Source organism: Melitaea cinxia, chromosome 1 (genome assembly GCF_905220565.1).
Source record: "Melitaea cinxia chromosome 1, ilMelCinx1.1, whole genome shotgun sequence".
NCBI classification, from domain to species: Eukaryota; Metazoa; Arthropoda; class Insecta; order Lepidoptera; family Nymphalidae; genus Melitaea; species Melitaea cinxia.
Window position 1 is genome coordinate 16,950,153 of NC_059394.1, and position 15,021 is coordinate 16,965,173.

Sequence of the window (15,021 nt, forward strand, 5' to 3'; positions counted from 1 at the left end):
TCACCTATCCTTCTTCTTACCTTAAATTTCCCAAGGAGGGTTGATGTCAGGCAGGCGGCCGGTCGTAAAATATACAAGCCAAATCACATTACAACATGGAAAACATGTTGTGCCGACCCTACATAAGTGGGATAAGGGCAGGAAGATGATGATGAAAGATTACTCAAAAAGTAGTTATCAGATCTCGATAAAATTTATATGTAACCACATGATAAACATCACCTTTTGATTAAATTAAAAATTATCAAAATCGGTACACCCAGTAAAAAGTTATTGCGAATTTTTGAGAGTTTCCCTCGATTTCTCTAGGATTCCATCATCAGATCCTGGTTTCCTTATCATGGTACTAAACTAGGGATATCCCCTTTCCAACAAAAAAAGAATTATCAAAATCGGTACATTCAGTAAAAAGTTATGCGGTATAATACAACGTAGGTCGACGAAAAAAGCGTCAAGTAAAAACGCATTATTAGATATAACTCGAAAAGTAGTTGTTAGATCTCAAATAAATTTAAATGGGACCAATTGGCACACACCACCTTTCGATTAAAACAAAATTTGTCGAAATCGGTCTACCCGGTAAAAAGTTCTGATGTAACATACATAAAAAAAAAAAAAAAAAAAAAATACAGTCGAATTGAGAACCTCCTCCTTTTTTGGAAGTCGGTTAAAAAGCAAGATCAATTAATACAGAGAAGTTATAAAAAAAATACGATATTTCATACGTAACAATTAGCCACTACGAATACTCACAACGTGCTCGAAGCAAGGTTGGTATCCTCATGTTTGAGCTGACCATCGAGGGCAAGACCCCATTTGTCTTTGTTATTCGCCAAAAGTGGAGTCAACGTGAAAACCTTGCTCAGCGTGAACCCAGGACCTACCGGACAACCTTCCCTGAAAGAAAATACAACTTTAATCAATTAAATATTTCTACAAATTAGTTATAACCAGTAATGGAATGTAAGCGAGTTAAAACCCAAGTTTAACACAATATGATTATTTACAGTGTGTGTACAAATACTGGACATAGGGGTATATTCAAATAAAAATTCAAATACTACAGTCGCAAACAAAATGTCATGGGTATACAGTGCTATTTACGTACGTACATAAGTGGAGTTCACACCGGTCGAATCAATATCACTTCTAGTAAATGACCCCGGCACAAATAAGTATGTCTAACTTTCACTCTGCTGACACTGTCCAATTTATGGAACTACCGTATTTTTCGGACTATTTATAAGATGTTTAGAAAATATATTAAAATATTACTTTCAGATTATAGTTTTAAATATACGGATCCCCTTCGCTTGGTACTATCTCTCGCCTTTTTAGAAACGATTTTTTGACAAAAAATAACTTCTTGGACTAAAATTCAAGATTTATTTTTGAAGGAGCATCTCATAGTCCGTAAAATACGGCAACTATGATAAAAAGTCGAATATCAAATATATATATACATTACACCTTTAGATGTAGTGAATTTTAAAATAGGAAACACGTGATAATTTCATATTTCAATATTGCGAAAAAGAGCCAAATTATCATGATACCCTTGAAAACAAGTTAGCAATTCAAAAATACAAAACAAGCTACAGCCAAAATCAAACCGGTGAGTGAATTAGTAACGCAACATAATTTTGAATTGTGTGCCAACTTATATACTTGCAAGTCTCAACATGCGTAATGGTACCACGCGCAATCACTTACACGGACTTTTTTAATTTCTTATTGAACAATCCGATCAGGGGTATTTTATTTTTCCACATCGACTCCTCCCTGGGTGAGAAATGTCTATTCAAAGATTTTATATTGTATTCAAAGCGCTCAGTCTCATAGTATACCGTTTATTACGCTGGGATACCAACTTGATTACTTTTCGTATTTTATACACAAATGTAAAAATATCAAAGATTTACTAACCATGACTATAAATTCCAGTTCTTTTTAAAACTAAATTAAAACATAAAAATCCACACAAATCTGCTATTCAAGATATTATTTATGTGAAGAATTGAGGAATCCGTCTTTATTTCGTTATTCCTCATTAGTCCGTATTTATTACTACGGTGCCCCATGTAAAGTCTAGCCCTGTATTATAGAGCTAGCTAGACGTTCCGCATGACTGCCCCGCCCCTTATTAAGTCCGGCCCTGTACTGCTATCCGGGCGGTACTCACTCGCTCTCCGCCTCGGCGACGGTGCACTTGTACTGCGCGGTGGAGAAGAGGCAGATGTCGGCGAACTGGCGCACCGACACCTTGATGCGCTTCACCGAGCGGTTGGAGTTGTTCGCTATGTGCACGTTCACCGCTATGTTCTCGCCGTGGTGGTATAGTTCCTTTAAAAATACGATAATTTAACATCAATAATATCCTTTATTGAACACCAGAAACAGTAACAATAGCAATATAAATAAATAAAGTTACAATGAGCGGCCTTATTGAAAGTAAAACTTCTTTATGAACTAAGCTGGTGAATGCGTGACGAGAGCGTTACGAAAAGCGTGATCAGACGAGGCGAACGGAGCAAGAGAGAGAGGTGCGAGAACACATTTTCTTTCTCTCTTTCTCTCATAGCCAGTAATGTTTTGTATATCTAAGATACAGTGCAGTCCTATTGCTAAAGAAGTTTTACTTCAGTAGTGTGGTCCAAAACACATTAGTTTGTGCATAGCTACTTCTTCCAGGCAACAACCTGACAATATAATGTTAGTTAGTTTAATAAAAATTTGATAATAGAACAGAAAAAAACACCAGAATCTTTATCTATCAAATATAGTTATACGTAAAAAAAACTATTTCAAATTTGAACCTTGGCTCTTAGTCTTGTAAACAAAGCAAGAAATATTTACATAGAATAAAATATTAATATGCATGTATTTTATTGGAATGTTTTAACAACATGTAAGTACTCATAATTATGTAACTATGTTAACTGAGGTAGGGCACAGCAGGAATTTCCTGCTCAAAATATGGAGCAGCCCGACTGGGGTAGTACCTCGACCTTACAGAAGATCACAGCAAAATAATACTGTTTTCAAGCAGTATTGTGTTCCTGTTGGTGAGTAAGGTGACCAGAGCTCCTGGGGGGATTGGGGATTGGGTCGGCAACGCGCTTGCGATGCTTCTGGTGTTACAGGCGTCTATAAGCTACGGTAATCGCTTACCATCAGGTGAGCCGTACGCTTGTTTGCCGACCTAGTGACATAAAAAAAAAAAAAAAAAAAAAAAAATGTAATTGAAATATTCTAAGAACATATTGTAATAACAAATATATATTAACGTAATTGTAAACTGAACAAAAATATCTTTAAAATATTATCCTATGACTCTCAGTGGGAGTGGAACCTAAAACCCTGAAGCATAGTTAAAGTCAACTCTGTGTTAATAGTTAGTCAATTACAAAAATTAAAAGTTTTCATAGCATGAGCCAGTCATGACATTAATGCATTAGCCAATTTGTAAAACGTGTGAAGTTGAAATAATCGTTATATTTTCTTAAATTTTCGAAACAGTCTGCACAACTTTCTTAATTTTTATTTCCGTAAGAACTGAAAAAAAAATGAATTGTGCCAATAAGAACTATCCGAATCGGTCCAGTCATTCTAGATTTGCTGAGCAACACACCTTACACATAATTTTCATTTATATAGACTTAGTAATTGTATATATTTACCTTATCTAAAGACGCTTCCAGGTACAGTTTGTTGGGGCTCATCATGAACTCCTTGGAGACCTCCACGGACGGCTGCTCACCCTGCTTGCTTGGCGCGTACATTATCTTCCTGATCGCTAGACGCACTGAATTCCTGAAACATTAACAAACACTGCTCAAATAGTTGTCTACATTAAAAAAATTATATATCCTGATTTAATTGAATGGTAACTTTATACGTAAGACGATTATTACGTTTAAAATACCATAATCGATTTAAGTAAATTATCATTACGATAAGAATTCGGCGTAAGGTTCCGGAAACAATACAAACATAAATGTCCAGACCACGACAATTGGTCTACACACCGTTGTCCAACAAAATCACCATGTTTTGCCATATAATTTTTTTTTTTTAATTAGAGAGGCAAATAAAAGGTACATATCTCTTGTGCGGCTTCGTACACTTATTTGTCGAACTAGATGCATAAAAAAAAAAACAACACCTGATGGTTAAATGGTAACCGTCGCCCATGGACAAAATTTGGTCAACATCAAAGGTTCGCTCACCTCTTGTGCGGCTTATCATCCTGCGAGTCGGCGACGAAGGCCTTGAGCTCGTAGTCCACGCCGCAGGGCTTGCCGGTGTCGCCGGGCGCGGGCTGCAGCGTCACCGAGGCGGGGCAGTGCGGCGGTAGCTCGAAGTAGAAGGGGTGAGCCGCTGGGCCCAGTTTGCGGACCAGGCGTTCTTGAAGACGCGTCAGGGGCCGCTTGGGAGTGCTCGTCGGTGGGTAGATCTGGAATATACTTACTTGATGTAGCAAAGCCTAGTTACAAAATTCGATAATTCGTTTTCTTGTCGAATGTTCTTGATTTAAATGTACGGTATGTGTCTTATCCTCGTAAGTCCTGTGTTTTATTAACACCAGTAGTCATATCTGCCGGCTGTACTATACCAAGTACAAACTAAGAATAATGCTTCAGACCGAGACAAAATTATGTCGATTTTAGGCAATTTTTGAAGTGAGGGTTCGTTGTGTGTATTTTTTACGGTATGTTTGTGATGTATAGCACCTTCTTAAAAAGGAAATAAATAAAAATATTTTGTACTTGTGGGAGTACATTAGGTTTTAACACAGTATAATAAAACAATATGAAAAAGTTATAAGCTTTTATTTCGTATTAAAATTAAATATTATTTTTGTTCTAAAATCACTTAGTATTATATATTTTATTTTATTACAACATAAACAATATTTTTCTTCTAGAAACATTTATAAAATACTCCCTCAAAGACAATATTAGCATAATTTACTTTTATAAACCAGAGGATAACAGTATCACTATTCTTAATTAAGGACATAACAATCTTCCTTACGTGCTAGTTTAATTGACATCTTATTTCAAAATCACTTTTTATTTCTTATTATTAATTGTCTTGTCGATGAAAGGCCCTGCAACAATTTCTTGTTGAGTTCAGGCAAATAGCTACATTACAGTCAGAGCATTTAAATAAACTCCTTTTTTCACACCCAGAGAGATGGCCTCGTTGTTGTTTGTCTAGATGTTCCGGTAAGTGGATATTGCCATATAAGCTTCGCATTTTTGATGGTACAGGCACTATGCCCGCTATGTCGTGCCCTTGTACATGTACTTCTGCCACGACCACGTCCAACTCGTTGGTCACGAGCACTTTGAGTACGACGAGTAGATCCACCTCCACTTACAGCGATTTCTATTTCTCCACCTTCAGATTCCGAGGACAGGTTTAGGTTAGGTCAGGGAGGTCAGGTCAGGCACCGATTCATCATCCAAGTCTTCGAACTCCGAATTATTAAGAAGTTCTGCTATTTGTATTTCGTCGAAAGCTACAAATACGAAAAAAAAACAGTAGTTATATAGACCGAATGTACCACCTCAAGTACAAATTATAAACAGTTATTTATGTAACAAACGCCTAACGTACCATGTCAAGTACAAATTATTTTGACTGATCAGGAACCACTTTAAATATATAGTTTTCTTACAAATATTGCTTGTTTTACAATATTCATAATTTAAAAGCACTATTTCATTTCAAAAACAATAGAAAAAACAAATGATTTAATTGATATAAACAGACAATCTTACCTCGTGTTAGCCGACGAGCCGACCGCGTGGTCGGTCATCTTGCTAAAAAGTGACACTAACACTGACAGTTGACGTAACCTGTCTAACATAACGGAATTGACTACAGAGTAAAGAATTATAATAACAGTAGCAATGTTGGCGATGTAAAAAAACTACCCGGTAAATGAGCAATCCCTCATTTGTACTTGGGTAAGTACATTAGGCAGTTACTCCATCTATGTAGTACAAATCTCAGGTCTGAACTGTTATCGTTAATTTGTACTTGTACAAGTACGTGGGGACTTACGAGGTTAAAGTGTATTGTACTGCTTCGCTAATTGCGTATGATATAGAATACCCGAAAGTCGGCTTCTTATAATCGGATTGGTAGTAAGAAAGCAAGTATATCTGTCAGTGATGCGGTCTCGTACAAAAACTCAAGAGTTCTTAAAAATTGGTTATTTTATGTGTTTACTTATGTTATTATTTATTGAAAGTACTTGTATTTAGGACAATCAATGCGAATTTTACCTTCTCTACTCGCCAAAGTAACACAAAACTAGATTCATGTCTTGCAAGTTTAGTTTATGTGTGTGCATATAAACAAATATGTTATACTAGTGTTAATAAACGAAGGTAATTATGTTTAAAATGTTACCTGTTCCGCAGCGAGGTACAGGTCCTTTCGGAAAGTCAGTCCGAGCACGTCGAGGTCCTCCCGCCCGTACCGGAACGCGGCGAGCACATGCCCGAACACTTTCCTGTCCTTCACATACTCCGGGTCGATTAGGACGACCCCGTCTGTAATAACGGAATTATAAAAATTTATTCCTAGTACCTATATATTTTATCTTTTATAAACTATTGCCCACTCCTTCATTTAATTGGCATAGTAGGCACAGTCCTGCTCTTGTCCTCTAGTTTCTTGCTGTTTCTTCTCTGCAGAATCTACATTCTAAATTGCTGGTATTTTGGGGTTGTGGTGCATTGTTTATAAACAAAAAAAAAAAAAAAACTGAAAAATACTCGTGGTTTCTTTTCTTAGGCACAGTCTGTAAATCATAAACGTAGTCTTGAAAAATCGTTTTTACTATACGCCACTGGCTTACTTTGGACAACGCGATTAGATATTACATAACATCACATCAGCCTATCACAGTCCACTACTGGACATAGGCTTCCACAAGTTCGAGCCAAAAATGGCGTGAACTCATATGTTTTGCCCATAATGACCACGCTGGGCAGGCGGGTTGGTGACCGCAGGGCTGGCTTTATCGCACCGAAGACGCTGCTGCAAGTCTTCGACCTGTGTATTTCAAAGCCAGTAGTTGGATGGTTATCCCGCCATCGGTTGGCTTTTTAAGTTCCAAGGAGGTAGTGGAACTGTGTTATCCCTTAGTCGCTTCTTACTGCACCCACGGGAACGGAGGGGGTATATTCTTTAATGCCGTAACCACACAGCATATTACATAACATACAACTAATTAATATATGTAAAAAAGAATAACACTCACCAATTGGGTCTACATGTGTGATATGGTCTACAAAATCCCTTTTGCCTAAATATACTGTGATCTGAAACAACAAGAGAAATAGATTTAAGAATGCGTATAGCTTAGAGTCGAACAGGTAAAATAGCTTAGTAGCACTAAGTACACTTTGCAGTTTTACCTATGAATCTTGTAGTCGCGTCGTTATTGGGGGACAAAAATATATTACAGAACTAATCATATATGTATTTCTGTTATACTCAGTCTATTGATTTTTAACCGACTTCCAAAAAAGGAGGAGGTTCTCAATTCGACTGTATTTTTTTTTTTTTTATGTATGTTACATCAGAACTTTTGACTGGGTGGAGCGATTTCAACAAATTTTCTTTTAATCGAAAGGTGGTGTGTGCCAATTGGTCCCATTTAAATTTCTTTGAGATCTAACAACTACTTTTCGAGCTATATCTAATACTTAATGCGTTTTTACTTGACGCTTTTTTCGTCGACCTACGTTCTATTATACCGCATAACTTTCTACTGTATGTACCGATTTTGATAATTCTTTTTTTGTTGGAAAGGAGATATCCCAAGTTTAGTACCATGATAAGAAAACCAGGATCTGATGATGGGATCCTAGAGAAATCGAGAGAAACTCTTAAAAATCCGCAATAACTTTTTACTAGGTATACCGATTTTGATATTTCTTTTTTTGTTGGAAAGAAGATATCCTTAGTTTAGTACCATGATAAGGAAACCAGGATCTGATGATGGGATCCCAGAGAAATCGAGGGAACTTCTTGAAAATCCGCAATAACTTTTTATTAGGTGTACCGATTTTAATGATTTTTAATTTAATCGAAAGCCGATGTTTATCATATGGTCACATTTAAATTTCATCGAGGTCTGATAACTACTTTTTGAGTAATCTTTGATAATGTGTTGTTACTTGACTATTTTTTCGTCGTTCTACGTTGTATTACTCGTCGATCTAATTGAAGTCGGTTGTTTTTCGTTTGCGAGCAAACACAATTATGTACTGTCGTGTTTTGATATATGTATAAATTGTAAACTAATTTATGATACTTTATAGCACTGCACGTGGAAATTTTTTAATATACAAGATAATAAGAGAATATATACAATAGAACATTGAAATGAATTTAAGTAAAATTTCAAATTGTATCCTATAAAGTATTTCAAGCTTGTTTTCAGCGCAAAGTAAGCGACTAATCTCCGTCCTTAACAATACGATAACGTCAAAATCCCTAACGCCTCTTGCGCGTAGTTTTTACTGTAGAAAATTTTACATTTTATTTTAATTGTTATTAAAACTTTTAAAATATTCTTGAAAACGTTTGAGTGTTCGAGCAGTCGCTGGTTTGATTCCTTCTCGGGGCAAACATTTTTTCAGTTTTTTTTTTGTATGTCCAAGTGTTTTCTAGGGTACGTAAAGCCATCATTCCCAACTGTCACCATAGACAACAAGTACCAGTGATTTCTCTTGTTAAGAAAATTATCCGCTAACCACACAGTAAAGCAGCGTAGGGGATTAAGCTCTTCTGTTCTGGCCTTCTATTATAGGTATGAGAGACGAGACTATCGCAGACTGATTCGGATTCGAACTTTATAAATATTATTTTAATATTTCGTAAGCGCGCGTCAATAATGTAAATAGATTTAGACTCTCTTTTACAGTCAAATAAATGTGAATATAAAAGAGCACATAATTATACATAAAAGTCAGCGTCAGCTTACATAAAAAGGTATACAAATTGTCAACACTGCTTCGTTTCAAATGAATATTTATTGTCGCAACTAAAATAATTTACTGTGACATGTACCGTGACTGACACTCGAGACGCTAATGGAAACAAATGCCTCGCTGTAATTTTCTTTTGTACTTTAACGTAACCGATACTGAAAATAGATAATAAGAAGCTCTATTTCAGATAACATTTTACGCGATTTACTTACAATTTATTAAAAACTAGTTTATTACCGTGACTTTATATACTATTCAGGTATATACCGAATAAACAACGAATTGTGTGCAATATATATATAAGAAGACTAGTAAATAACTGATGCTTACAACAGATTTAAGTAACTTTATGTCAAATAATATGATACGCTATTTACTTATAATTTATTTCAAACTACTTGATTACGCAACTTCCCATTGTTTAATATTAACAACTAATTTTATGCAAAGAAAAATGCCAAAGAACTCTACGAAATAAAAAAAAAACATCATTAAATATAAAAAAAACTTTGTATCTTCTCTTAAAACTTTTCAAAATCTTTGATTATGTAAAGATACCGCATGTTTTATACATGGACAAAGTTTTTAAAAAATAAAACTTAAAAGGCTACTTAAATAATTTTTAAATCATACATGTGATGAAAGAAATTAAGCATAAAAGAAAGAAGAAATAATTGACTGAATGTTACCTTCCCATTCGGCGAACTCTTCTTGAACACCCGAGTCGCTTGTCGCTGTTTGTTGCTGCCTCCGTCGTCCATTGTGCCGCCGCGCCCACCGCTCCACTGCACAATAAAAACAAAAAGAAATTAGTATAATTATACTACAGTATATATAAATACTATACATACTAACTCAATTCAAAGTTTCTTCCTCTAAGTTGCATATTAGTCCTCTAAGTTGCATATGTAAGTACCAAGGTATCGATAGTAACAAACAAATAATTGGAATAACAAAAGCACGGGCATTATAAACCCGTGGAATATATATTGTTATATAAAAAAAATTCAAAGTTTCAACCCCGTTGATTTTAACAAAAAAAAAAAAACGTACTAAAATATTATATACCTTTTTCTCTTGCCTTCCTTTGTAAATAATCTATCCAATACAAAAAGAATTATTCAATTCGAACCTTTCATGAAATTAGCGCGTTCAATTAAACAAACTTATTAGCTTTACAGTATTTTATAAAAATAAATAATAATTAGATATATAAAAAGTTATTAATTTCGATATTAATTATATAATATGTTAAAAATGTAACAATTTCTTTACAATCTGTTAAGGAGATTGATGAGAGAACCTAATATTGAAAAAAAAGTATGTTCGATTTAATATGAACCTTGTAATTTTAAAACAACCAACACAAACACGAACGCTACTTAAATACTTGATTATATTTTACATCAGGTTATCCTTATCTGGACCGGACCGGGTCCTGATAGAGCTTGCCAAATCTGGCATGCCTCATTCTATCCTGATCCGGTCCAGATACATGATCTGGTTGAATCTGATCTTTTTTCTAGTCGGGAAACTCAACAAGTAAGCGATGAAGATATTCCGTCATTCTATTAAAATAACATACTATTTTATTATTTAATTTAGACGTAGATCTACTCACAGTAAAATTATATGTTTAGATCTTTAAAACTATGCAACGGATTTTTATGTGGTTTTCTTTAGTAAATAGAGTGATTCCAGAAAAAAGTTTATATGTATATAATACAAGCACATGCATATTATAATAGAGTAACACTGATAGTCACTCTTAAGCGATAAGACCGCCTTTAGTACATTTCTTTTTTTTTTGTTATTTTTTCTTGCATATTTTATGTTACATGTATTGTTTCTGGTTGTACAACAAAGTAAGTATATTTGTATTTGTATAGTTTTAGAGATTTCTAATGTGATGTCGTAAATAAACACATTCGTTACGTTTGCATTACATATATTTATTTTATATTTAGTATCAGCATTGTACCCGTTCTAAGCCGGTGCGGGTCGCTAGTTGATAAATAAATGTGAATAATTTAATCAAATGAAGTAAAATATGTATATTCAGATATATTACTAAAGTAGTAGAATCAAGTGGGGCCCTACAACTTTCGCAGCACGATCACGAACGCCTAGGTCACGGCCAATATCTTTACCGAGAGCATTACCACTAGCAAAACAGAGTTTCTGTAACCAATATGCCAACTCATTGTCTTATAATGACATTACATATTATATGAATGAATAAAGGATGACTATACCTTCTGTTACATAATGTACTCGTATTAGATACCGCAGCTGGGTAGTTTTAACGATATCAACTTATGATACAAATGTAATCTATACTTATATTATAAAGCTGAAGATTTTGTTTGTTTGTTTGAACGCGTTAAACTATTTGCTGTAATTAATAAATTATTTATTAAAAAATGTACTAAAATATGATACATTTTTCCCTCAAATTAACGCGTGACTCCACTGAGCATACCTAGTGATAATATATATATATATATATATACTATATATATACTATATATATAATATATATATACTATACAGGGTGTGGCGTAAATAGTGGTCCACCGTTAAGGATTCGATAAACCAGGTAATTTACTATAACATATTACAATTTTATCCATTTTTACCCAAAGGTTCCGGAAATATTTTTATTTTTTATTTTTTTACGATATTTGTACCCCTTGTTACAAATTTGGTTGTAGTTTTAACAAATACCATTATTTTTTCATTTTGATTACTGGTAATTACTGCTGAACACTAGAGCTATCGTTAAATAACACGTTTTTAATGTAAATTTAAGGCTTTTGAAGAAAAAAATTGGTTTTACTCTACTTTAAACCCAAATTTTTAACATATCATGCTAATTCAAGAGCGATTTTTGTAAAAAAAATGTACTAAGCTGTCAGTGCCCATTCATTTAAAAATATGCCTACTAAATACCAATTTCAAAATGGTATCGCAATAGCAGATCCTTTTGTTTAACAGAAAGATATCCAATTTTAATTGAAGAAAGGAAGATTTTCATTAAAATACATTTTAAAATTTAGTTGCGTTAATACTTATGATTTTTGTAAAAAAAGTAACTACACTGTCAGTGCCTATTCATTTTAAAATATTCCTACTAATAACATATTTTAAAACGATTTGCCATCCCATTAATAAAAAAAATTATTGCAATTTTAATTGAAAAAGACTTAAAATAAAAATAAAAAATTACTACTGTTACAGAGTGATCTTGGCCTAACTTGTAAATTAGAACAAGGCATTAAAAAAAATAAGTCATACTGTCATCGTTGATTATTATTCTTTGCGATGATTACAAACACTCTAAAAATTACACTAAATGCTCGAAATGCCCCCATTCGCAGCTATACATGCTCTGCAACGTCGAATATACAGTGTTTGTAATCATGTCAAAGAATAATAATAAACGATGACAGTATGACTAGTTTTTAAACGACTTCCAAAAAAGGAGGAGGTTCTCAATTCGACTGTATTTTTTTTTATGTATGTTACATCAGAACCTTTGACCGTGTGGACCGATTTCGAGAATTTTTTTTAATCGAAAGGTGGTGTGTGTCAATTGGGCCCATTTAAATTTATTTGAGATCTAACAACTACTTTTCGAGCTATATCTAATAATCCGTTTTTACTTGACGCTTTTTTCGTCGACCTACGGTGTATTATACCGCATAACTTTCTACTGGATGTACCGATTTTGATAATTATTTTTTTGTTGGAAAGGGGATATCCCTAGTTTGGTACCATGATAAGAAAACTAGGATCTGATGATGGGATCCCAGAGAAATCGAGGGAAACTCTCGAAAATCCGCAATAACTTTTTACTGGATGTACCGATTTTGATAATTTTTAATTTAATCGATTATCATGTGGTCACATATAAATTTTGTTGAAATCTGATAACTACTTTTTGAGTAATCTTTGTATAACGCATAGTTACTTGACTATTTTTTCGTCGATCTACGTTGTATTACTCGTCGATGTAATTGAAGTCGGTTTTTTTTTTTCGTTTGTGAGCAAACACAATTATTTTTTAATGCCTTGTTCTAATTTACAAGTTAGGCCAAGATCACTCTGTAACAGTAGTAATTTTTTATTTTTATTTTAAGTCTTTTTCAATTAAAATTGCAATAATTTTTTTTATTAATGGGATGGCAAATCGTTTTAAAATCTGTTATTAGTAGGAATATTTTAAAATGAATAGGCACTGACAGTGTAGTTACTTTTTTTACAAAAATCATAAGTATTAACGCAACTAAATTTTAAAATGTATTTTAATGAAAATCTTCCTTTCTTCAATTAAAATTGGATATCTTTCTGTTAAACAAAAGGATCTGCTATTGCGATACCATTTTGAAATTGGTATTTAGTAGGCATATTTTTAAATGAATGGGCACTGACAGCTTAGTACATTTTTTTTACAAAAATCGCTCTTGAATCAGCATGATATGTTAAAAATTTGGGTTTAAAGTAAAACCAATTTTTTTCTTCAAAAGCCTTAAATTTACATTAAAAACGTGTTATTTAACGATAGCTCTAGTGTTCAGCAGTAATTACCAGTAATCAAAATGAAAAAATAATGGTATTTGTTAAAACTACAACCAAATTTGTAACAAGGGGTACAAATATCGTAAAAAAATAAAAAATAAAAATATTTCCGGAACCTTTGGGTAAAAATGGATAAAATTGTAATATGTTATAGTAAATTACCTGGTTTATCGAATCCTTAACGGTGGACCACTATTTACGCCACACCCTGTATATTATCTCTAGATACTTTAACTTTAGATCTAGCATTCTAGATTATACATATATCAGAAAGCCATTTAACTCTCTAAACAAAAGCTATCAGCAATATAAAATAACGAATTAAAAAACTCAAATTAAATCATTGTAATTTTTACAATGTAATAAATTCTTTAATTTCGAAAGTCACGTTGTAGCTATTTTCATTGTAATCGATAACATTGATATTGGATCGTAAACTTCACAGACATCGTCCCTAGTTTAATTTCAGTATTTGATCTGTGTAAGCCAATGATACGAGTTGTGTTATCATTTGAGATTATTGTCAAATACGAATCGTTGACGATATATTCAATTCATGTTACCAATTCTCAAGGGCTTTCAACGTCTTCTTAAATATACTTTGAAGAACTGATGTGAACAAATAAAAGTCGATTTCAGTAATTTGAATGTCCTTACTATGATATGTTTGGTATACTCAGAAATTTAACGGTATTGGCATTATTTTTACTAAGTAAGACAACATCCTTAGCCTCTTAGTAACCCGTCCCTTTAATAAAAAAGTGTGGTGTATTATTTTACAGTCGACTTTAGATCAGCAGTCCTAAAGCCGCCTTAAAAATAGCTTTTTTTATATTATATTAGAAATATATATATATAGGAAATATTTCTTATAAAACTTCAAAAAAAGGAATTGACTTCGATCCGAGTCCCGGTGAGACGACCCTATGAGACGTTTTAGTAATTGGCTGGTTACTATTGTAGTGACGCGAGACGGGTCGTTACTCTTATGTAACAAAAGTAGTGAGACTCTATACGAAATTTATTTTATTTATTACTAGCAACCCGCCCCGGCTTCGCATGGTTGCAAAAACTACCAGTATGCCTCTACTATATTATGCATGTATTATACATATAAACCTTCCTCTTCAATCACTCTATCTATTAAAAAAAAAAACGCATCAAAATCCGTTGCGTACATAGGGACAGAGAAAGCGACTTTGTTTTATACTATGTAGTGACAATTAAGCCGGTTCGTGAACCGCAGACCGCTGGGGATTTGATTGCCATTCGTATTTGAAGAAAAAAAAAACAATACTAAAAATATAACACAATTTAATTAAAATATCAAGCTATAATTATTGACATATAATAAACTTAATATTATACTATTATTTTTCCTAAAAATTATGTGGACAGTGATTCTTTTGTTCGAAAACGC

General features: G+C 33.5%; 2 protein-coding genes across 4 annotated transcripts in view; one reads left to right on the top strand and one right to left on the bottom strand.

Annotated features, from left to right (window-relative positions):
- Positions 1-9,799, bottom strand: part of LOC123657943 (beta-arrestin-1) — a 13,109-nt gene extending 3,310 nt beyond the window's left edge. Inside the window, exons 1-7 of the mRNA XM_045593425.1 lie at positions 9,710-9,799; positions 7,283-7,343; positions 6,427-6,569; positions 4,230-4,456; positions 3,681-3,813; positions 2,183-2,343; positions 754-897 (exon numbers count right to left, since the gene is read on the bottom strand). Coding sequence (XP_045449381.1) covers positions 754-897; positions 2,183-2,343; positions 3,681-3,813; positions 4,230-4,456; positions 6,427-6,569; positions 7,283-7,343; positions 9,710-9,781 — 941 coding nt within the window. The 5' untranslated portion in view covers positions 9,782-9,799. The remainder of the gene's footprint in view (positions 1-753; positions 898-2,182; positions 2,344-3,680; positions 3,814-4,229; positions 4,457-6,426; positions 6,570-7,282; positions 7,344-9,709) is intronic.
- Positions 1-15,021, top strand: part of LOC123658013 (low molecular weight phosphotyrosine protein phosphatase-like) — a 479,256-nt gene that overhangs the window by 14,733 nt on the left and 449,502 nt on the right. The window lies entirely within an intron of this gene.